At 41.1% G+C, this 24,758-nt stretch overlaps 3 protein-coding genes across 4 annotated transcripts; 1 reads left to right on the top strand and 2 right to left on the bottom strand.

The window, feature by feature from the left end:
* Nucleotides 1–2,329: 2,329 nt before the first annotated feature.
* Nucleotides 2,330–6,257, bottom strand: LOC103997399 (cationic amino acid transporter 7, chloroplastic). Its single transcript, XM_009418600.3, has 5 exons — nucleotides 5,759–6,257; nucleotides 5,058–5,280; nucleotides 4,161–4,512; nucleotides 3,631–3,862; nucleotides 2,330–3,096 (listed from the first exon to the last, which is right to left on the bottom strand). Exons 1-5 carry the CDS (start codon nucleotides 6,183–6,185, stop codon nucleotides 2,528–2,530), a joined length of 1,803 nt encoding a protein of 600 aa, XP_009416875.3. The 5' UTR covers nucleotides 6,186–6,257; the 3' UTR covers nucleotides 2,330–2,527.
* A 7,373-nt stretch (nucleotides 6,258–13,630) lies between these two features.
* Nucleotides 13,631–19,679, bottom strand: LOC135648736 (uncharacterized). Of its 2 annotated transcripts, none has more exons than XM_065166654.1 (10): nucleotides 19,450–19,679; nucleotides 19,051–19,146; nucleotides 18,805–18,879; nucleotides 18,584–18,652; nucleotides 18,091–18,167; nucleotides 15,545–15,633; nucleotides 15,306–15,435; nucleotides 14,210–14,300; nucleotides 14,026–14,091; nucleotides 13,631–13,931 (listed from the first exon to the last, which is right to left on the bottom strand). In XM_065166654.1, exons 1-10 carry the CDS (start codon nucleotides 19,615–19,617, stop codon nucleotides 13,812–13,814), a joined length of 981 nt encoding a protein of 326 aa, XP_065022726.1. In that variant the 5' UTR covers nucleotides 19,618–19,679; the 3' UTR covers nucleotides 13,631–13,811. The 2 variants fall into 2 exon arrangements, with proteins under 2 accessions (XP_065022726.1, XP_065022727.1); XM_065166655.1 differs by having other exon boundaries at nucleotides 19,051–19,181; nucleotides 19,450–19,588.
* Nucleotides 19,680–23,730: 4,051 nt separating this feature from the next.
* On the top strand, nucleotides 23,731–24,330 carry LOC135649156 (transcription factor ILI5-like). Its single transcript, XM_065167273.1, has 2 exons — nucleotides 23,731–23,937; nucleotides 24,029–24,330. Exons 1-2 carry the CDS (start codon nucleotides 23,836–23,838, stop codon nucleotides 24,182–24,184), a joined length of 258 nt encoding a protein of 85 aa, XP_065023345.1. The 5' UTR covers nucleotides 23,731–23,835; the 3' UTR covers nucleotides 24,185–24,330.
* Nucleotides 24,331–24,758: the final 428 nt, after the last annotated feature.

Raw genomic sequence — 24,758 nt, forward strand, 5'->3', positions numbered from 1 at the left:
ACGAAATATCTTATTTGACCCACGCGGCGGACTAAAGCACTTGCATTCACAAGCACTGAAGTCGTTGATCTATCATTATACGCACCGATGTTTGTCTTCGACTTCCATCGTAAAGGAGAGAATGTAACACACACTCTAAAAGGAAGTGAGGCGAAACAATCTCGTGAAAGAGAACTCACAGAAATCAGCAACACATTGTGCCAACCCACTTTGGACCGGTTGACCTTATCCGCTACCTCGGATAACAAGTGGCTTCCTTTTGCCCTAATCTTTTAGCCCCACCCCGCCAATGGCGTCCATCTTTGGTGCCCAAGCAGCAACACGTCCATTACTCGAACTGATGAGAATAGATAAAGCAGAATAAGGAGGACATAAGAAGTCGGTTGACGAATGAATTAGGAATCTTTAAATTGACTTATGTAATCATCGCCCGGTCAATGCGTGCATTAGCTACACAAAAGAGCAAGTTTTAAATTGAATTCATAATCTCAGTTTTGTAGCTTGATGCAATAAAGGATGAGTAAAAACCTTGATAGTTTATCGTAAGATCATATCATCTTTATTATTTATTTTTTAGAATAAATAAATAAAATAAATGCAATTAAACTAAGGTGTTTTATTATGTTGATATTTCATCACCAATTATAACATTTCTTATACTTATGTTTGAGGGATAGGCAATCGTTGTTTGGGGTTTGGGTGATGATAAATATAGTGCGATTCACGATATATGCGCGATATTTCTTTCTATAAGAATAGGTAATTGGGTGCGAGAGATATGAATATCTACTATACATTTAGTTCCAAAATTTAAATTGCTTCTTTTTAGAAACTTTGCATGGATTGACATCTCGATTTAATCCTACATTAGAACTGTCCACACAACTGTAGAATGCCATAGCTTAGTTTTGTGATTGAATTGGTACAAATAATAAATCTTGTTTTTTTATTGGTTTCTTTAAATATTTAAGTTTTTTGGCCTCGTAATAAAGCCAGAAAATAAAAAGACCAATAGAGCCTCGTCTATAATAAGGTATAAAAACTCAAAGCAGTCATCTGAAAGATGAAAAGAAAGAAGAACAAAGGTGGTTAAGCACTTTGCTTCTCGGAGAGGGCAAGTCTTTCCTTCCCATCACGCCACGCCCATGGTCATCATGTGTGCTGATCTAAAGAACCATAAATGGTGGTCATTCGACTAATCCTCTTCGTAAGAGGGCAAAAGCAGGAAGACATGTTTGTTTAACCAAACTTTTTCTTCACAATAAAAAAAAAAAAGAGGAGAAACGAAGATAACTTCGCATCTCAATCATGGCCGGCCGGCACAGTTATGGAATCAAGAAAAGAAGAAGACGTCGTCTTCTAACTCCATCTTGAACAGAGGAGTGGAAGGTGAAAAAGTGCATGGATATTGATGGGTGGCAGTGGATCTACTCTTTCTTTTGCTTCTCTTTATTCCTCGAGTGGTCCAGCGGTGATTCTAATATATCAGATCAGGTTCCTCCTCGTGGACCCGAACATGGCTTCTCAGGAAGATTCACCTGTCACCACTCTGATAACTACGGCCATCATCCCATCCTCCATGGCATCTCGCGATGTAAATGTTGAGGAGGAGATAGGGAATGATACTGCACACTGTGGTTTCTATCCAAACATGCTTGTCTTGTTGGTAAACCATCCACGTCGGATCGAAGCATGCGATAATTAAGATCATAAATGGATGAAGGTGAAGCACTCTCTTTAATTACTTACTGATAGAAGATAAGATTTTCTCAAGAAATCTCTCTATTCTGTTGTGGATTTATTCTGTTGAGGAAAATTCTTGAACATGTTAATGTATTTAAGCTAAAGCTTCCTCACTTCTTCAATAAAACTGTTTCAATGATTGTTTTTATCTTCTATTCTTTTCATCACTTACGGTAGTAATTTACGATGACCATTTTATTCATACGATAAGATTATCTTCGATCAAATCTTATTCATTAATCACAATCAACTCTCAAATTTAAAGAATTAAAACTGGGGAAAGGGAAAGAATCTTAAAGGAAGCTTTTGCTACACACCTTTTCTTGGTAGCAATCAATCCAACGCACCACAAGTGACATGACTCCCCATCAAGAATCCCATTCCTTCTGATGGATATTTATTTTTTGGGAAGACCATAGCACGACTTATATTTCTTTGTCTTTATATATATATATATAATATGAATAAAAACAACTATTATTTCTGCGCAGGTATACAATAGAGGATAGGGTAAAATTGTAAGTGGAATTGCCACACATTTGACATAGGATGTAACTCGAGAAACAACAAAGAATCAAAATGGGACAGACTCTCTCTCAGAAGGAACAGTATAGAAATCATCAACTTAGATGCCACTACGATACAGCTTTCAGGTATATGGTTTTTTGTTTTCCTTTTTCTTTTAGACTCTTTTTTTTTACTGCGAGTGTGTCTTTTCCGTTCATTGGGAGCCCATATAATCCAAATTACAATTAAGAAAAATGGTACTTCCCGGCACCCAAAATTATATCCCGGAAGCACCACCGTGTTCTCTTCCCACGGGGTGGCTCAGCCCCTCTGCCGCTTTTGTTAGGTGACCATTTTGTTCTGCGTCAAAGCTGGCGTGCACGCTGTAGAAGACATAGACGAGTACGGCGAACACCGAAAAGAACCCGAACCGCACGTACGACGGCCCGTCGAGCGAGCCCAACAAGAACACGTTGAGGAACACGGAGACGGCGGGTACCCACGGCATCAGTGGCACGCCCCAGTGCTCCGGCTTCCGAGCCTGTGGCACCAGGGAGTTGAATACCTGGAGCACGGCGACGGCCACCACGGTGCAGCCGCCGAGCAGCACCGCCTTGGCCAACCCAGCAGGAGCGAATCGCCAAATCAGAGTGATGGTGAGCGAGACGAAGGAGAAGGCGAGCAGGAAGGATATGGTCGGCCAGGGGTTGGTCGAGCCCACCGACACGTAGCGCCGGTACACCACCGCGTTGCTCACCATGTAGAAAACGAAAAGCGTGCCTATGGACACGAGATTGAGGAGGACGTCGAGGTCGGTGAGGAGGGCGATCACCGCCGTAAAGGCTCCTGCATGGATCGGTAACTAGTGGAAATCAATCGAGGTCCACAACTTGTTAAACAATTTAACTATTTCATAAAGGAGGACGACAGCAGGAAGCACTTCCTTCCTTCCTTCCTCGAAACCCGTTTTCTTGTTCTTGTAATGAAAGGGATGTTTGACCTGTTGGACCTTTGTGGATGGAACTTGTCTGATCCACTTCTCGGTATCTTCCCACTATGACTGGCTCCCAGAATGCTTATTTTCATGGGAGGACGCGTCGCTCTCACCGGCACAAGTAGGCAATTAACTAAAAGCGAAGAGCAGCAAATGCGGTGCCACTCTTCGGCTCGCAGCTCGAGTCTCGAGTGCCATGCAAATAATTATCGTTCACATGCGCTCAATCGAACGGCACTTTTGTTGTGTCTCGTCCAAGAAAGAACACATCAACATAAATCATGCATGTGGGTTACATGTGACTACAACAGTAGACGACAGTGCATCTAGAGAAACAGAGAGGCGTAGGAAAAGATAAGTTGGAGAGAGAGAGAGGAGGTGCTAACCGAGGAAGGCGGAGGCGTTGACGGGAGTGGACGTCTTGGGGTGGACCTGGGCGAGCCAGGCAGGAACGACGCTGGACCGTCCGATGACGCAGAGGTAGCGCGCCTGGCCGAGCATGGAGACGAGGAGCGACGTGAGGATCCCGAAGCTCGCCCCCGCCCCAATCACGTTCGACACCCATCCCCAGCCGTCCGATCCCCTGAACGCAGCCGAGAACGGTGACTCCTTGTCGATCTGATGAAGAAATACATGTCCACTTTGTTATTGTTTCCTCTTCGGTCTGTCATTATCAGATCATCATCGTTCGTAAACAGAAAAGCAAAAGCCCAGAAGACGCCACCGGCCCACCCGTCAACGGACGATCAACCGTTGGTTTGAGATTGATCGATACAAGGAGGTTTAGTCACCACGGGGGTTCACCGCCACCGTGGACAAAACCATCTCGTTCCATCAAAACCACCCAGAACGACAACAACCCCCCCCTCGTGGTCCCACCATAAAACAAGAAGCGTGAAGGAGAGCAGAAACTTACGGCGTCGTAGGGGACGAGCATGGACATGGAGACGGCCATGAGGCAGTAGAGGAGGGCGACGAGAGCGACGGAGCCGGAGACGCCGATGGGGATGTCGCGGGCGGGCTTTCGCACTTCCTCCGCCATGGTGGAGACGGCGTCGTAACCGATGTAGCTCAGGTACACCATGGCCGCCCCGTTGAAGACGCCGGCCACCCCGTAAGGCAGGAACCCGCCCCGGCTCTCCGCGGGGTTCGCCGGGTGCGTGAGGTTCCGCACGTCCCCCCGCCAGAACCCCATCACGATGATGAACAGGATGAACGCGATGTGGATCGCCGTCAGCACCATGTTCAGGACCGAGCTCTCCTTGGTGCTGCAGCCAATTCAGTAATTTCTAAGAAAAGGGAATCGACCAGAGCAATCACGAGAGCTACAATGGTTGCAAGGGAAAAAATGGGGAAAAAGTTGGCCTTTCACAGATAAATGGTGAGACGTCTTTCAAGAACAAGAAAGCAAATCGAGCAGGACGTTTCCGCTCCTTGGGATAAAAAGCGACTTTCCAGCTAGAACTACACAACGCGACCCAAAACGTAGGGAGAAAGAAAACAGAGGAAGACACGACCGAGGAAAGAGACTTTCGATAGATGGTTGTATGTAAAGGTCGACACGAAACAACATTGAGAGACTGTACATGATATGTGGAGAAAAGGAGACAAACGAGATGGGAGGACAGCGCATAGAGGTTGAAGAGGAACGGCAGGGACAGTAAGGCAGAGCAACTCTGTGTGGTGGTGTGACAAGTGACCCACCATAAAGGACAACACAAGGAGGCCGCAACGACAGCCACAGGGGGCACTGTCCGGTCCCTTTTTCCCTCCTCGATTCATATAATAGGAAGGAGCGAGCGGCGCGGTATACCTGTAACATATGCACATAGAAATGAGCACGATGACGGCCACGGCGAGGAGATCGATCTGATTGAAGCCCTTAGGGAGGCCGATGATGGTGATCCTCCATTTGGCGGCGGTGTCCACCCCGATGGCCGTGCCGAGGTAGGCCGTGAAGCTCCGCGCCACGGCCGCGTTGGAGAACACGTACTCCATTATCAGATTCGCCCCCGTCAAAAAGGCCGCAAATTCCCCTGGATAATAACCGATAGAAAGAAGCGTATAATTCACCGAAAGAAAACAAAGATACGGAATCGAACACTCGATTAGATTCATCGCAACGCCACCACCAACAACGAGGAACAACAATACTAAATAAAATAAATCAAGAATTGAACTGGTGCGTGGGTAACAGGAAAAGGGAGATTTCAGGAAGGTGTCCAGTGAATTCCCTGTCGAGTCTTCAATCTAAAGAAAGGAGAAGTCATCTTCGGAAGACGTGAATGGGGCCGCTGAAGCAGAAAAGAAGGATGCAGGACTTGTTCGCTTCCAGAAAACCACAGAAGAACCAAAAACTAAAATCCAGCTAAAATTCTGAAAGTTTCGTCCTCACAAAAAAACAAAAGACACCAACTTGGGAAATTGTTCATGATAAAAAAAAAAAAGAAAAGGAGCCACCGCAGGGGAAGGAAGAGTATCAGAACATTTAACGGCGCCGAAACAATTACTCACCGAAGGTGACCCTAAGGTAGCTGAAAGCCCCGCCGGCGACGGGCATGTCGACCGCGAACTCGGTGTAGCAGAAGGCGGAGAGCAGGGCGCAGAGGCCCGCAATGGCGTAGGAGAGCACGATGGCGGGGCCGGCATAGAGACGGGCGGCGCGGCCGGTGGCAACGAAGACGCCGGCGCCGACCATACCACCGAGCCCAAACCCGACGAGGTCCGGCCACCGCAGGGACCGCGCCATATCGGCCCCCGATCGGGCCCGGACCCGGCTCATCTCCTCGTACGTCGTCGTCACCGACGCGGCCCGCCGCCCGAGCCTCCGGTGCGTTTCCGCCAGCGCCCGACCGTACGCTCCGAGACTCGCGAACGACGACGAGTGCGGCGAGGGAGAGGAAGAGGAAGAGGTGGCGATCGGCTCCTGCAGCTTCTCCATCCTCTTTGTTCCCTCTCCTCTCTGCTCCTTCTCACTCTTGTGTTTTGCGTGAGCGGGTGAGGAGAGAGGGGGGTGTCGCGGGTGCATTTATTTATATAGACAGGATTGGGAGATGACTGCAAGCAAACGCTTCGAAGGAGAGAGAGTACCGAACAGAAGTATACGCGTACATAAAAAAGGGTATTTGGCGTCCGTCGAGGCGAATGATACATGTCCAAAGACGCTCATGACTCCATGGATTCCCCGACGAGGCAAGGCTTACGTGAATCGCGAAAAATAACCGCATATACGTACGCACCACCCCCCATTATCTCATACCACAGCCTATAATGAAAGAGGGGCCCACCTGCCCGTTTAGGCAGGCTATAATGTGGAGTTCGAGCCAGCTGAGAAAAGAAGGAGACACAGTTTAGTGGCCTAAAAGGCTTTCGGTGTGCAGGATCGCTACATGTACACCACGCCATAAAGTTGGCGAGCGAGTAAAAAACGTAATACGCACGACGATCTCTGTAGATATTTGGTGCCTCGGCTTTCGTCTGATTTCGATTGATCGTTGCCTCTGTGATCAAATGCAAAGAACGAAGCGATTCGTGTGTTGATGCGCTCTGCTGCGTCTCTATCGTAATTATATCGAATGCTAACGAGTTAAGGATCGGACATGGCCACATCATGCGCTCATCCATCATTCACGGTGGCAATGTGATGCTACAGTAGACTCCTGTACAGTCTGAGCTGAGTTGGATTCGATGATGCAACCGTATGATGTGGAAACTATGCAAATGGAGGGATTTCTATTAACTTTTCCTATCGGACAATATAAGTATTTATTCCATAGTCATTCGATCATTCTAACAAATTGATTGGCACCACAACACACATGATCGATTATTTTCGATGTAACTTTGTTGATCCCATAATTGCACGATTGAATGTGCAGCAAACATTCAAATGAAAACCCTAATCATGACGAGGCATGGGAAGAAGGCTTAGGAGCCGAACACTTAATACGGGGAGGAGGAGGGTAAAGTGAAGTTGACTTGCGCATACGGAAGCATCTCAGAAAAAGGAGAGGCCAAAGTCTCCTGGCTGTACGAAGGGCTCATCCCGTGCTTTGAGATTAGTGGACGGACCGACGGACGGACGGTAGGGTTGGGTTGGGTACGCGGATCAGCACGATCATGGATTGATTGGTGAGAGTGTCGACCCCAATTAATGGGTGTGGCGAAGGGCTTTTCGTGACCGATTGGGTCAACTCTTCGTGCCTACTTTAATGTATGATAAAAAATGTCGGACCGGATTCAAATACATAAAGTTAACGCCATCTTATGAGCACAATAAATGTTACGTGCAATTATAAGCCTAACCTAATATTTAGTGACAGCTACCAAAGACGTTTTGTGACAGACAATGTGACATGAGGAAAAGGACAAGGGGTGCATTAACTGTGACAGGATTGAAAGAGAGACATGACTGAACAAACATTTTAGCGGTCGAGATAACTTACTTGGCATAGTCCCCGATTTGGCACTTACTGACTCGGATCGTCACATCTGTGTGGATGCCTCAAGAAAATAGAATACCAAACCAAAGCAAAAGTCAACATACGAGAGCATGCGGCGCTGACTCAAATCATCATCCTTCATCGATCGCTAATAACCATTGCAATCGAGTGAATAATACAATCGCATGTCATGCATTAAGTTCTTTTTTATCTCCAATTTCAACGAGCATCGGACCAAGATCTCGTATGATATGAAGTGCTCATATCGTTGAATTCCGCCTCAACATCTATCTAGATTCAACCGATGTAATATAATAGCTAAATGTGTGATCTTTATCATACAAGAAAATCCAATATCTACTTGGAATGATTCACGGCATAAAAAATGGAGGAGTGACGAGCGGCGTGTGTCAGAGACGCCGTGAGACCGCGTTGAGCGGGTTCAAGTTTCGAGGTCGGCAAACTCAACGGTAACGGACGCTGACTCGGTTTCCTCCGTTACCACCCACGGCCTTGGTGCCACAGTAATAAACAAGAGTCGCGTTGATGCCACGTATCCACAAAAGCAGGGACCCCACATCTCATGATCTGTGAGGGCGAGAGGGAGCAGGTGGGGACAGCAAGCATCGACGACGGCTATTGGTAATGACCGTGGGGTCCATCTTATCCAACCCTTTTATATTATTGGTAGTCATTCCGCGGGACCCACGTCGGGGTTCGCGTTTCCGCGCTCCATCTGCGCCGGAGGGCTACAGTGCAAGCACAGCGTGTGGCATCTCCGCATGCTGCCGTTATTCGCACGATATCGATTTAAGAGGTTACCATCATCGGTCGATTTCGAATCAGATGAAGGTGATATTTTAGAATCAGAAGCCTTTGTTATTTTTAATAATTTAATAAAAAATAATTAAAGAAGTATTTTATTTATTTATTTTTTTAAAAAACTAAATTAAATTAAAAAAACAATAATCTAATTTAAAAATCGGCATAAAAATTATGGGGAATCGATGGAATTCCAATTCCAAACCGGGAAGAAGCGAAAGCACCGATTCTAGAATCCGGATGAGGACAAGCTGCTACTACTGTGGTGATCTTATCGGTGCTACCGTCACGGGTGTAATGAGGGCGCATGCATACAGGAAGACGACGAGGTGGATAAAAAGACAGCAGAGCTACGCGATGAAAGCTTGCACAAGATTCAAAGACCTGCCTATGTGGCACAGGAAACTATGCGTCTAATCTCATAAAGGTCGGCGGCGTACAACAGTTGCTGCAATTGGGACAGGGTGACGGAATTGTCTGTCAACATACAATTTCTGAGGAGAGAGAGAGAGAGAGAGAGAGAGAGAGAGAGAGAGAGACTGTCGAAGAACACATGTGAGATCATGCAATTGCTCTTTCTTTTTTTCTTTCTGTATTTAGCATTTATTACGAAGAGAGTAAGACTTTCTCTTTTGTAACCATTTCCAAGTTATATTTCTAATTTGATGAGGCAAAGTGGCACATGCCCCGCCCTATCTGCATTGCACCTACAACATCTTTGATACCCCGATCATTGCATCGAGAAAATGAGTTTAATCGATCGAAAAAAAATAATTCATGTTTTGTATTTTAAGATAGAAAATGCTCGTATCTTGTTATCTTATAATCACTTCGGTTCGAAAGAAAAAAATATGAGAGAATGTTCGTTTCAAATATTTTGCTAACATAAATTTCTGATCGAAGTCGATCGTAAGTTAACCAATAGAGTAAACTCTAATTTGATTTTGTGCAAATTTGGTTTCTTTAACTATCGCAATCCTAGATTAACTTAATCATGTTGATGAATTAGCCAAAAGGACAAAGTGAGATTAGTATGGAAAATTTGAAGATTTATCGTTGACTCTAAAGGTTCATTTTGTTTAAGAATAAAGAAAATATAAAAGATAAGGAACAAAAGAGATGAATACAATTACTTACATTATTGTTCTACTTAACATAGAAATAAACAATCTATTAACACTTCGTTAATAGATTATACTTACATTATACTTCATTTTCAATCCGTCGTGATCCTTCAACACTCCTATGCGTTGACATGATTGTATTGCTTTCGAGTTAGGAATGCTATAAGATCCAAGTAATCACAATACCGAAAAGATATGTTGAAAGGCATTTAAGATCGAAAGAAAGGTTGACATTCCTTAGGAAAAGTTATACCTATAGTTCATGAAAGTTCCCCAAACTTAAGTTCCATCAAAAGACCAAATGAACGGTGTTAAGTTGTGGAGATCGACAAAGTTAGGAATATTGCAGCAGTATATTCGAGAAAATCTCTAGCAACAGATCTTATGTAATCTCTGCGGGCGTGGAGAGATCCATGCCATAAAGTTGGTATGAACAAAACAAAGTGGGTGGTGCAGACTTGATGGTATCTTTGCGGGCGTGGTAGTATCACCAAATATATGATCTATCCAAAACTTTTGGATATCATATTCTACTACACATTCAAACACATTCTTAGCATGTTATTCTTATGGTTGACAAATATTTCTAAAGTTTTAATAAATCTTAGTATTCTAGTAAAGATTAGAACGACATAAAAATATCTTAAGTATTATTAGAAAAAAGTTATTGACATCTTGATCAGTCTAATATGACTGGATCCGTATGCACAGGATTGTCCAAAGTATCTCCAAGATAAAAACACTGATCTCCCAAGATATCACTTGCACGAAAATCGAGAGTGTGGGGGGGGGGGTGAATTAGTCCAGCGAAAATCTTTCAACGATAAAAAAAAACTTTCGAACGATAAAAACGATTTCGGTGTGAAAGCCGATTCTAATATTACTTTAACTTAAGATCAAGCGAGATGACGTTAAAGTCAATCTATGAAGGTAGTTTGCAGTTATGATGAAAACCAGAATATAAGCGCAAATTGAAATACGACGTTCGTACGAAGAAACTGATTTACGTCTAAATGCTGATTCGTAAATCACTTGATTAGGCGAGATGCAGTTTAAGCAAGGATATAAAGGCAGTTTGCAGTTATGATAGAAATCAAAACGTAAACGCAAACTGAAATATGGTGATCGTACGAAAAAACAGATTTACGTCTAAACGCTGATTCGGCAAGTGCAAAGCTTGAAACTCGATTGTATATGCACAGAAAGCAGTAAGCTTTAGAGGAGGTTTGCAGTAAAGATAATATGCTCAAAGTAAATGCAAACCGAGATTTAGAGTGGTTCGATCAATCTTGACCTACTCCACTTTTGGCTTCCTCCACCGACGAGGTCATCGACGTCAACTAGAGGCATTCCTTCAATAGGCGAAGGCCAACCACCCTTTTACAGTTTCACTCCTTTTGACGGGCTTAGGAGACAACCCTTACAGAATTTTCTCTCCTCTCTTTACAACTCAGAACTTGGAAGAAAGAGGGAGAAGAACTTTTGGCCTTTACAACAATTTTGAGCTCTAAAAATCACAAAACAAGATCAAGATTTCGGTGTTAGTTCGTTGCCCTTTCAGTGCTGAATGGGTGGGGTATTTATAGGCCCCAACCCAGTTCAAATTTGGAGCTCAAAACTGTCAATTCCCGGAATTCCGGGATCAGGCAGTTGCACCTCCTAATTGGAGCGGTTGCACCGCCTGGCAGAGCTCGAAGACTGAGCCTCTGGGCGGTGCCACCTCCTGTCAGGGGCGGTTGCACCTCCTGCCAGAGCTCGATAACTGAGCTCAGGCGGTGCAACCTCCTGACTGAGGCTGTTGCACCGCTCAGCCAATGCTCGGAGACCGAGCCCAGGCGGTGCCACCTCCTGTCAGGGGAGGTTGCACCGCCCAGTCTCACTCGGAGACTGAGCCCAGGCAGTGCCACCTCCTGGCTGGGGCGGTTGCACCGCCTAGTCTCGCTCGGAGACTTAGCCCAGGCGGTGCCACCTCCTGGCTTGGGCGGTTGCACCTCCCGCCAGAAATCAGGGTCCGAATGGGTTGATCCATTCGGCCCAATTTGGGTTTTTCAGGGGCCCAATTGCCCCAAGATTAAGTTAATGGGATCACCTCCCATTTCCAACTTAATCGTTGTGCTAACTACGATTTTTCCTAAGACATTTTCTACAACTTGCTCCGGTGCGTCAATCGCTTCTTCCGGCGAGCTTCCGGCGAACTTCCGTCGATCATCCGATGAACCCTCGGTGATGCTCCTGCGGACTTCCGGCAAACTCCTGGACTTGCGACGATCCACTTGGCGAGTTCCGACGAGCTTCTTTGGCAAGCTCATGGACTTCTCGGATTTGTTCCCGCAGAACCTCCGACGACTGTCCGAACTTCCATCGAACTCTCGAACTCCCAACGTGATCATTGTCTTGACTTCGGCGCAACTCTTGCTGCATGTCTTTCTTCTATCTTAGTTAATCCTGCACACTTAAAACAAAACTTCGATCGAGACAATTAATCCTAAACAATTAACCAAGTTGTCCGGCATGTCATTGGTCCGTCGACGCTTCGTCCGATCTTTCGGCGCATCGTCCTCTCCTGCAGCCTATTGCCCAATCGACCAGTTGACTCCGCAACTCCGATATCCTTGGCACAATACCCGCTCTTCTTGGCCCGATGCCCGAGTCCACGGCCCGAAGCCTTCTGTCGATACGTCGACCGATCCACCGGCCCGACGTTCAATCTTCTGACATGTTCCTCCGGCACAACATGATTTTCTACTTTTATTGTCTCATCCTGATCGAAGCATCCTACGTCACTTAAAATGCAGATTAAATCATAAACATATATCAAGTAGTTTCATCATCAAAATACGAGATTTAACACAAATTAATAATCCGAGGTGTGTGAGTATAAACACAAATAATCTAAAAAGGCAAAGCCGCAACCATCCTTTTTTCTCATTGTTAAAATAAATTTTTATATTCAATGGATAAGAAGAAGTTTATGATTATGTTTATGGTAATAAATGATAAAAAGAGAGCTTCGTCTTCTTCTTTATCTTTGGGCGCCAATGACTTGGATGATTAACAAATAATGTATCCCTTATAATTTTTGGAAATCTTTTGTCACAAATCACGGGGATAAGTTTGCTTACGTTTAATCTATTTTTAAGAGAAAAACTTAATGAAGTATCAAAAAAATTCGTACATGACATCCTAAATTATTGGTGTATTAGAATTAAAGCCCTTTAATCTAATTATTTACATCTCAGTGCATACGATCAACTTATAATGTCGGCAGAAGCTCCCATTCTTATGTTGTGCAACTCCAAATCGAGTTAGTGCTGATCTGATGACGTTGTGGTTTAGAAATGCTTTTGCAAGTTGAGATAAAGAAACAGTTTACGGGATTATATCCAATCCGATATAAAGGTAGTGTTTGTTTAATGAATTGCGTTGGAATAAGATCTCCTCATTGTTATTCCGCGACCTCAAAGGGTAGGAAGTAAACAACTAAAAGGAAGGATTCGAATGCCAATAGGCGTTTCAAATGATGGGATATCTTCTATCAAGTCCATCATCATAAAAACTCTCAAATACCCTATAACTACTTCACTCATTTCCTTCTTCCAATGCTTATTTACGATTATAAAGCTTGATTTAGATAGAGTTCGATCAACAAACTATGTGGTATCGACAACTATGATCGACATTCTCGTATGGATTCGAACACGAAACCTATAATCGTGCACGGACTAGTATAGTTTGAACTAAAATCATCATTTTCAAAAGAGTACATAACAATAGCTTATGCAACACAAATGAAAGGACTAATCGATCTATTAAAATTATGAGATGTGAAAATAAATCTTGAACTCTTGAAAATATATTTTCAACCCCGGTTCCAATTTGATTTGCTATCGTCGAACCGTGGACTCGGTTCGCTTCTAGTTGCGGATCGATTTGGTTTCAATTCGAATCGAATCGTGATCACTCCTACATTGAGATGATGATATAAATATTTACACATCTTAGAGGTAAATGTATAAACATACGATTATTCGACTGTAACAATATGATATCGTCATTTACAAACTAAAAAGGAAGCTTATGAATTTTGGCTCACAGCAGAGTTTTCAATTTCTGGAGACAGTTGATAGCCAACGAATGAATCATGAGCTCCACTACGAATGATCAAGCTATACAAATTAATTAAGCAGCATTCTCTATCGCTTCGATGCACTCGAGCACGCCAGCTTTCCTCGACATTGCTGCCATAAGAGCTTGATGCTCTACTGCATTGTTCTTGAGGAGAGATCCAGCAAACAACACCTGCATGGTCATTCATCACAATAGATTTACATCTGCAGTCACACCTTACGATCAATCGACTATGTTGAGTATAGGAAGAAGATACGGGACTCACAGCCCATCTTGTAAGGTTTTGCTGCTGTTCCTTGCTAATCCGTGGCTTACTCCTATTTATAAACCTCTGGAGAAGCAAAGAGACACTGTGAGTTGCTGACCAATAGACTGAGCTGTGGCTGATCAATGAGGACGATTTAGCACAAGTAGATGAATTGAAGATGAATATTATCTATATTTAGTACCTGAAGCGTGAAAAGGTCTGCTGATTGACCAATCACCTTATCATATTTCAGACCTTCAGCTGCAAGTCCAGCCATCGACACAGCAGCCAACCTGGTGATGGTTGAATCGCCAACCAATACAATTGATCAAGAAGTAGATAATTACCAATTCAGAGCTCCATGTAATCGCTGATTACGTATAGCTGGCTCTGCTGCTTATGCAAGAAACATTCATATCTTATATGGGGTCAGATTCTTGGTTTATCATAGCACCATTGACAACATGAGGAATGGTTTAGAGTAATCCTCAATTTTTAATATGTCAAAAAAGAGTGCTAATTATAAATTATTTTAGTTACATATAATATTTTGATCCATATACTTTAAAAAGTTATATTGACATCTCTATAGTTACGAAAGTGAAACATCTAGGTTTATTAATCATAATGTTATCAGTTTTACCAATAAAATAAAAAAGATAATGGATAAAAAGATAATTTTAATATTTAAATGGACGGTGACGGACAACGACGTTGCTGAGAGCCATTGATGGCTATTATGGATGAGGAGAGTGACAGCAAGAGGTGAGGGTTGCTTTGCAGCTGTGTCAACGCCGATGCAATTGCCGAGTGATTCTTTTGTTGCTTTGCATCTGTATCAGTAGCCCTTTCACCACTCGATAACTGCATTAACGTTGATGTCGTTTCCGAGCGATCCTTACCTCTCGTTATCACTCTCCTCATCTACAATAGCCACCCGCAGCTCCTAACAACGTCGTCATCCGTCACTACTAATTGGAACGTTAAAATTACCTTTTTGTTATTTGTTTTCATATTTTCATTGATAAAATCGATGTTAAATGAATCTAGATATTTTATTTTTGTAACTATAAGGATACTAATGTAACTTTTTAAAATATAAGAATTAGAATAAAATTAACTAACTGTAAAGGATAATCAAGACCTAATTTTATTTACAATTAAAAGGAATACTTATGCTTTTGTAACCAAAGGCACCCCAAAATGAAACGAGATAGTTTACTATAAAACTCATCACTATGAGATGTAACAATAGCGATTAAATTGAAACGTATATCTACTAATGCTCAACTTTTCACCTGTCCAATTCCTTCTCATCAAGTTGTCCACTGTATAGTAGTTTCTGAAGCCGCTCATCAACCAAATTGACGTGCTCCTTTCCGATGTCCAGCGAATATCCCAAGATAGGCAGGCCAATCAAGTAGGCAACTAAGAATCAGCAATCACTTTGTGAGATTGATAACTCGTACATTCTCAACAGATGATTAGAGAAGGATAAAATGAATCTGTAGCCAGTCTTACATATGATGAAACTCACCCAAGAAATGAGCAGCTTCATGTCTAGCAATCCTCTCTTGGTAATCAGGAAAAAATGAAGAAAATCCATTAATCGCAGCCTGCAGAAGACTACAACAAAGAGAACAAAAATTGCTCATCGTTCGAAAGAATTGTTATGATCATATGGAATCAAGGACAAAGCAGGCATGTTTTGTCCCACTTTCGGGCTAATCTAATCCATCAATATAATTTTTCTTTTTGAGGAGATATATTCAGTCATTTCACCAAGGCAATGAAAGAGAATATGCCAATGTATGTGACAGAACAAAGTTAAAACCAGAGCAACAATTTATTTTTCCAAACAAATAAAGGAGAGCTTCAAAGAAGAGGAACACACAATTGGATTTCACAAAAAGCAAGTAACGGGAAGGCTTGCATATGAGGAAGCTCACCTCAGGTCTCATTAAAAAGAAAAAAAAATTAAATTAGTTATAAGATATCTTTTTGAATATAATGAGATATGTAAAAAGTTATATGCTTAATCAAGTTCAGAATACTTAGATCTTTATTAATAATTTTTGCTAATATCTTTTTAGGTCTTTTTCTGTCTCTCTTCGTATCACTAGTATTAATCATTTCACATCTTTTGACTATCGTATTCGAAGCTTTTCTAAGCACAGACATACACTATTTTAAGTGATTTTTTCTTATTATATCCTTTATCGAAGCGATACATAATTGTTCATGGATAAAAATATTTTTTTCTTGTCTTTCCTAGTACCTCCACATATATATCTCAATATTATCATCTTGACAATACAAACTTTTTGTATATGTTATTTTTTAACTATCCTACACTCAAATCCATAAAGTATTATTGGTCTTATAATAACAATAATAATAATTATTATTATTATTATTATATATATATATATATATATATATATATATATATATATATATAATCTCAAAGGTATCCAATGATCACATAAGTTGTTGATCATTTTAAGTATTATATTTTATATTATGAATAATATTTTCATTAATCTCTCCATCGTGTTGAATAATTGATTCAAGATACCTAAAGTTTTTACTTAAAGAGACTTCTTATCTATTTAACTTAATTATATTCTCTTGTCTATTTCTAATATTACTATAATTATATCTCATATATTCAATCTTAGTATTATCTAATTTAAAATCTTTGGTTTCTAAGGATTACCTTCGTAACTCAAGTTTATAATTAATTTCACTTTGGTTCTCATTAAATAAGATAATATCATCAGTAAATAATATACACTAGAGGTTCATCATATAAGTTAAGGACTTAATGTGAATTAATCCATTATTAATATGAAAAGATAAGGACTTACTGTGTAACCTTGATGTAATCCTATATTAATAAAAAAATCACTAGACACACTTCTTATAGTTCTAACATTGATAGCTACATTATAATTAGTGGATACACACTTTTTATAGTTCATATATATATATATATATATATATATATATATATATATATATATATAACATCAATATAATTAGTGGACACATCTTTCTTTTTTAAAACACATCATAATAAATTTTCATATATATATATATATATATATATATATATATATATATATAAGTTTTTTTCTTCCTATATTTTTATTAATTATCTTAATAAATAAATAGCTTCTATGGTTGATCTTCAAAATATAAAACTAAATTAATTTTTAGATATATTTATTTCATGTCTTATCCTACTTTCTACAACTCTTTTCCAAAATTTGATAATATAACTTATGATTATAATTCATTTATAATTTGAATGTATGTCATCCTTATTCTTGTAAATTGATATTAAAAAACTCTTTCTTTATTCATCAGATATCTTTCTTAATCTTATGATTTTGTTAAATATGCTAGTTAACTAAGTTACTCTCTTATTCCCTAAATTTTTTTAGATCTCAATAGGGATACTATTAGGTCACACACTCCTAGCTACTTTTTTTTTTATTTTAATACATATTTTGCTTCACTAGCTCTAATTTTATGAATAAATATGTGATTATTAAATATACTATTATTATTATGATTAAATCTAAGTCCTGTATAAAATATTTATTAAATAATTAATTTATAAAAATAATTTTTCTATCCTTTTTAATGTCATTATCATTAACAAGTGTTATTTTATCTTTGCCTTTAATGAATCTAATAATATATAAATCCTTACATTTTCTTTCTCTAGCATTAACAATTCGATATATATCTTCTTTAACCTAATTTATTATAAAAATTATCATAAGCTTTATATCTTACCAGACTAGTCATTTTTTAAGTTTTTTTAAGATTTATTATATTTTTTAAATTTTTATAATTTTATCAATCCTTAAAATATGATTTTTTAATAAAAAAAATACTTTCTGAACTTCCTTGCACCACCACCACCAACTCTCTCTTAAGGTTACATAAAACCACTTTGAAACTATTTAATAAAGTTAAACATAAATTTCTATAGCCAACTGTTATGATTTGAATTGAAATTTACTTGACAACAGAAGGAGCATTAAGATATAGACAGGATGAAGTGTTTACCCAGGAGAAATGCTCCCAACAGCCAGTACTATTAATGAAATGCTACCAATTAAGTAAGGCACAAAGAAACCCCAGTCCTGCAAATTCCGTGAGTCAGTCAGCAGGATATACAAGTTCAGCATAAAGGAGACGATGAAAATTAAAGCATATGAACGCAATGCGTTGATGACAACTAAACTGCTGCATTAAAAGTATAACTAGTGAGCTGATGCCTGATGAAGAACCAGAATTCTGCAAATGTGCGGTATCAAATAAAGCATATCGGTGCATCTTCTTCTTAGTGACAGCTTTGGATGAACATCGTGAGTCCATTTCAGTGGGTTGGCTTGAACATGATCTTTGATACAGGTAACCATCCAAAATGATCTCGAGTTAGCTGAAAACCGATGTGCCGAAGGCGATAGACTCATTTTATGTTGAGAAAAAGGGTGACCGTGGACTGGCCCTCAAGCAAAATAAGAAGTTAGTTTGTCTGAAGAGTGGAGAGAAGTACCCCAGGAAGCTGACCGGCAATGACAGCAAGCAAACTCGTGGTTCCCACTACTGTGAATAGAAAAGCTGCCTGCACCACAAACAACAATTTCAATTCAGCAAATGACAAGAGCCAAGCTGATGAATTGAGCTTTTGGACTTGGTCCTTTTGTCAGGAACTCAGACTCTGCAATGCACACGACTTGAAATCTCAAATGTGATTGCTGAAACAAACAGTATTACATCATTCCTAACACTTGGTATTGCAAGGTTCTCTGCGTTTTTTATTCCCAGAGTGGTAAGCTCCCGCAAGGATGTCTGCATTCAAGCCATAACCGCATCACAATAATCATCAAGACATACAAGAGTTGGAAGGAAATCAACAAATATATATATGTGTGTGTGATAAGCTATGTATACATGTCATCATAAACGTGTCAAGTGTTTGAGCAGTACTTGCCCAGAACTTCACTGGGATGGTGGACTGACCATACGACGTGATACATATGGCTGAGAGCTCCATTTCTTTGCCCAACCTATTTGATTCAGCTGATCAAGAATCTCCTTAACAGCAACGCTATCCTTCTGCATCGGCAAAATTCTATCAAACTATCGTTGACCTGTTTGACATCAGAAGCTCATGGCAAATCATGATTCTCAACAATGTATGTTCAGATAACATATCACTCTGCTTGTCGATAGCTCATTATGCCCTAATGTAATGATATCAAGTAGACCGAAACATGCATCCAACTTACAGATTCATGATAAGAAGAAAAGATCAGAAGAACCCAAGGAGTTTGTGGGATTATGGATTCCCAAATAAGAGCAGAGCATTAAGTTAAGATGACGCCCACAAGGAATTCAGGAGAATGGAGATTCAACCACCTTGGCGATGGCCGTCTCTAGCGGCTTGAGATCAACCCCAGGAGCGGCGGAAGAAGCCCCGATCCGCCATTTCTTGAGCACAGGCGAGCTCCTCAGGTAAGGATCGGGAGGAGGAGGAGACGAACGAGGGTTCGGAGGAAGAAGGAGAGGGGCCAGGGGGATGACCATCTCGCCCTCCTCTTCTTCTCCTTCGTTGCCGTCCGACCGTCGGTAGTGGGAAAGAAGGGATAACGTTGTTTGAGCGCGATGTGGCAGTAAGGGCGCTTTACGGACCCGCTCACGTGCAGCGTGCGTGAGAGAAGGATCACGTGAAGGGGGCGTGCTGCCCTCGATGTTGCGGCTGACCGACTCTTTTCCTCTCATCCATCACAAAGCAATTGAAAGAGAAGAATTCATATAAAATATAAAAAAGTTATTTATATAATTAAAATGTAACATTCTTGTTTACACCCATATCCAACGTGGAAGAAAATTTGGACTGTCTTATATTACGTGATGATATTACATAGGTTTATGTTATATTATATAAATGGTAAAATTGACAGATAGAAAATTTAAAGTTGTTATTTTGAATTTATTTTCTCATCCTAGCAACTATTATATGAAAAAAGAATTAATTGTACATATATAGACGACATGATCGCGGTCCAATTCGAACTAGAATCGAATCCGTCAAAGTCAAAATCAGAATCGATCATCGATTTTACGGTTTTGAATTGAATCGACACTGAAGGGTTCGATTCTTATTCTATTCTCGTAAAATCAGAATCTAAACTGAAGAATTCGATTCGAGATTTCTTGGAATCGATCTGATTCGAGTTTCATTTTCTACGTAATCTGAACCGACGACGTTCGAAGAACCCTAATAACGTCTACTCCTCTATGCAATCTAAGCGAACTCGCCTGCATGGTCGGCAGTGGCACGTGAACACCGCTGTCGAGGTTATCCATGGCCGCCAAATACCACAGGAGAGAGGCCTCCGGCTTCGGCCTGTCGACTATTGGGGTCAGTCAATTCCCCGCATCGGTTGCCGTCTGTGCTAACTCACTCATGCAGAGAACATGACTTCGTAAGGGAAATGCTCTCCTAACTATCCAGCATCCCTATCCACAGATTGAATCTTGCCGCCATGGTCAGCCTACCGACAGTTCATGTGTTGCCGAGTATGGAACGATGAAATGGCAATGTCGAGAAGACTGCGTCTATGTGCAGCCATGCAGCTTATCCTGGTGGCTTCGATGACCTCTAAAGATTGCAGCCAAAGTTCGACGTGCCGACCAGTATTATCACTGTAATGAATCGACCAAATAGGTACTATCCACTTATACCATGCTGTTGTCTCTCCAAAGGCAACTGAAGCAAGATAGCTAATCCAGTGAGACGATACATGTCGAGATCCAGTGTCAAATACATGTATTGGTATCAATCCCAACATTGTTGGGGCATCTCCTAACACAAAATATTCAGCAGGGAAGAGGACCACCAGATCTCACAGTGGTCCATATGGAAAGATCTCTGCGCAGGGCTGCTATATGTCTCCAACTACCAGAATCCAGTGGGGTCAAATGCATTTGATAGGTCTCTGAGGCTTCTGCTGCATCATTAGCCCAATCCTAACATTATTCGAAGACAATGTTTCATGGTACTGTTGTTGAATGTGAGAAATTAATTTCCGAGCAGTGATGGATGCATATTGCCAGCATTGCTCAGATTCTTGCTAGCTATCGACTGTAAGAAACCTTGAGATTACAGTGTCTTCATCTCTCCTTGAGCAAGTTGGACTACATATGTCGGAAAAGTTATGTTTGACTTTAACTACGTATACCAGCAGATAATTTTGAGTGACCTGAATTAAGTGGGCATTGATTTCTTAGTCAGTCTTTCCCTCCCCTACTGATCTACCATTGACCTAAAAGTTATCTTTTATCTTACGTATACAGATGCATGTGTGTGTGTGTGTGTTCATGGGAGTTTATATTTCTGTTGTCTTGTATAGCAGTTGAGATCAGTGTAACTAATTGAAAATTAATGTGATCTTATCTTGGAAAGATTTTATTTCATTCAAATTTATTCTAGAACTTCCAATAAATATGACCATTAAATCAAATGTAAATAAAAATAAAAATGTAAAAAAAAAATCAAATCTTATTTCAGAACTAATTTCTCAAAGTTTTAGATCATGCTAAGTGTTTTTTTTTTTTTTTGCTTCAAATTGATTAAATTACACTGGTTTTCATTAAGAATTTTTATTAAATATAAATAGTTATTTGTTCAAATTTATACTAAAATTTTATATAAATATATTAAACCAGCTTTATGGGCTTCAAATCCATAAATTAAGTTAGTGGCTAAATGATAAACAACCCTCAGTTTCACACCATTTCAAACTTCAATGACTCAAATCTCATTTTAGTTTTATATAAGCTGAAACTATTGTATATATATTATATGTATAAATGTATCAATCATTTCACTTACTCTTTCCTTTACCTATTTCAGAACTTCTGAAATGATTGTCATTTGGTGCATCACTCAATTTTGAATTTTTGTTCATTGCTTTGTTTTTCCTTTTTTATTTATCTCAGTAGTTCATTTTTGAGAAACACCCCATAGTTCTTAAGATATTGTCAGCTGCTATTGCTTGTACTCTCCACAACAATCAATTATATATATATCTAAAAATGTGACCAACTGCCAGTGTCAGTTGGAAGCTTTTTACAGTTTGTAGAGTACAAATTTGGTTGAGAACCCAATGCCGAATCCTATTCTTTTTCTCTGCTTCATGAAAACTAAATATTAATGGTGCCATCACCGTTGTACTGCGAGCGAGCGAGCAAGCAGGCAGGCATGCATGCATGCGCAGCCGTGAGGCACGACCACATGTGGGTGGCGACGAGGAGGGAGCAGCCCACACCATGCAACCAGAGGCCGCCCCCATCTGCAATCACGTTCATGTGTTTTGGTGCACCATTTATGATCTCCCTGATCTGATCTGATCTGTCACCACCACCTCCTCTCCTGCCAAAGCTTGCTTTGATCTGTTCTCCATTTCTAGCAAACCAAGCGACTGCCATTCTCATCTGTCAATACACATGGCCGTGTCTGTAGGGTGTATCGCTCCAGATGTACAATATATGATCTCTTCTCCCCCCCAAAAGTAAGGCGAAACAGTACCTAGGAAAATGAAGGGTCATAACCAATTGCATCTGCCTCCATGTGAGTGAGTCCATAGATGACTTCATGCTTCCCCATCAGAAGGTACAGTCTCTGTAGGCGCGATATGCGCAAAGACTCTACTGTGTTCTCTCTTTGCAGTGATAGTTACAGCAAAAGTATCAGAGTTCTCTCTTCTTTGGAAGAAGAAAATTTGCATGCGAGAACAGCTTCGTGACATGGGACCGATGTCCACCACCTCATGGAGCATCATCATCCATGGCTGCAGCGCTCGGAGTTGTTCTGTGGGGAAGGGAACCCCATGTGGGTGCCTACAGGTGGAATTTATTGCATGGTAAGGCGCTTCAAATGGGATTGTTCCCCTCCCCTGACACTTACTTAATTTTCCGTAGGACCACGAGGGGTTTGTCTCCATCCTTTCGCCGCTAAACCTCACAGGAACGATGGCTTAAGACAGATCTAAATTGGTACTGTTCTTCATGCCTTGAAACGCGCATCACATGATCGCCTTAATGGCCGACGGCACATGAATCCTCAGCTCGCCATACCCAATCACGTGGATGTACTCCAGGTGTCCGTATCCATCTCCGACCAGCCTTTCCACAGATCGCATCTTCTTTTCGTTTCAGTTTATCTACTAATTAATCTGATCGAAAAAATATAGATAAATAGAGAATTAAGTATAAGTATGTGAATGATTAGTCGACTTAATCCAACTAAGGATTTATTCTCGTTCCTACCTACGATAACTTCCCATGTCAGACTTGACTTGGTCAATAAATGCTACGTCCTTAAGGTTTGTGACCAACTGCCAAACTCTTTGTTTTGTTGTTCCGTCGAATAGCTACATTATATAGTGTCCAAGTAAATGTATGCACTCACCAAATGACACGATATAGTTCAACGGATGAGACAAGACTCTCATGACAGGGAATCTCTTGAGGTTTGTGTGTAAGAAGTTGTTGATTATTGTGAGGCTTGGAAGTATACACAGTGCACACTTGCTTAATGTATGTTCACCGTAACCTAGTTTGTCTTCCACAAGCCTCTTCTGCTATATATCACCCTTGAGTGTCTGTCTCCTGTAAAGTTCTCCCACTCTCCCTTCTTGTCTCTCCCACCCAAACTTCCTCTTGTCTTTTCCAACTTCCCCTTTTGCTAAAGCAAGAGAGAGAGAGAGAGAGAGAGTGTGTGTGTGTGTGTGTCCCAAGATGTCAAGCAGAAGGTCCAGGATCTCAGAGGAGGAGATCACTGAGCTCATCTCCAAGCTCCAGTCTCTTCTTCCCGAGACCCGCCGCAGAGGCGCAAGCAGAGTAAGCCCACGAACGCTGTATCACCAAACTTTCAACTTGTTTCTTATCATGTAAGCTGAGAGAGCTCCACGCATGCATGCATGAGGTGCAGGCTTCAGCAGCAAAGGTACTGAAGGAGACGTGCAACTACATCAAGAGCCTCCACCGGGAGGTGGACGACCTTAGCGACCGCCTCTCGGAGCTGATGGCGACCATGGACGTCGACAGCGCCCAGGCCGAGATCGTGCGGAGCCTCTTCCGTTCCTGAGCTACTTAAAGAGTGATCAGAAAAGAGACATCTCTGCTGCTTCCTTGTTGTTCATGTAAATTTTCTTTGAGGTCAGGCTCGAGTTGCTTTTGTCTATGAACAACCGACCGACCACTACTTGCAAAAGCATTCATGTACTCCATGCATGCAGTTTTTACTGGGTCACTATATATAATCTGCTCGCTGCATCTACTTTCCCTTCATGCCTGTTCTCATGCCCAGTTTCATCCCTTGGCAAGTGAAACACTTGTTTTATTCAACACTTAACTAACAAGATGGTCTGCATCGACTCCCATGCTATGGTCAGAATAATATGCCCGTTCCTATTCTTCTGACACCCCACGAGATCCATCAAGAAGATAAGCATCCATATATATATCTTCAAGATCCATTTCTCATGGGTCTTTGTTCTCAGGATAAGTGCATCATCGAAACAAGAAGAGTAAGAGCAAGTTAGTGACCGAAAGAAGTTAAAATTAGACGCTGTACTGTGGATTTGGCTTATGATGGCGTTGTAATGGGAATGGTGCGTTACTTTGTCATATATGAGGTGGTACGTGGAAAAAACTTACGA

This window comes from Musa acuminata, chromosome BXJ3-9 (genome assembly GCF_036884655.1).
Source record: "Musa acuminata AAA Group cultivar baxijiao chromosome BXJ3-9, Cavendish_Baxijiao_AAA, whole genome shotgun sequence".
Taxonomy (NCBI): Eukaryota; Viridiplantae; Streptophyta; class Magnoliopsida; order Zingiberales; family Musaceae; genus Musa; species Musa acuminata.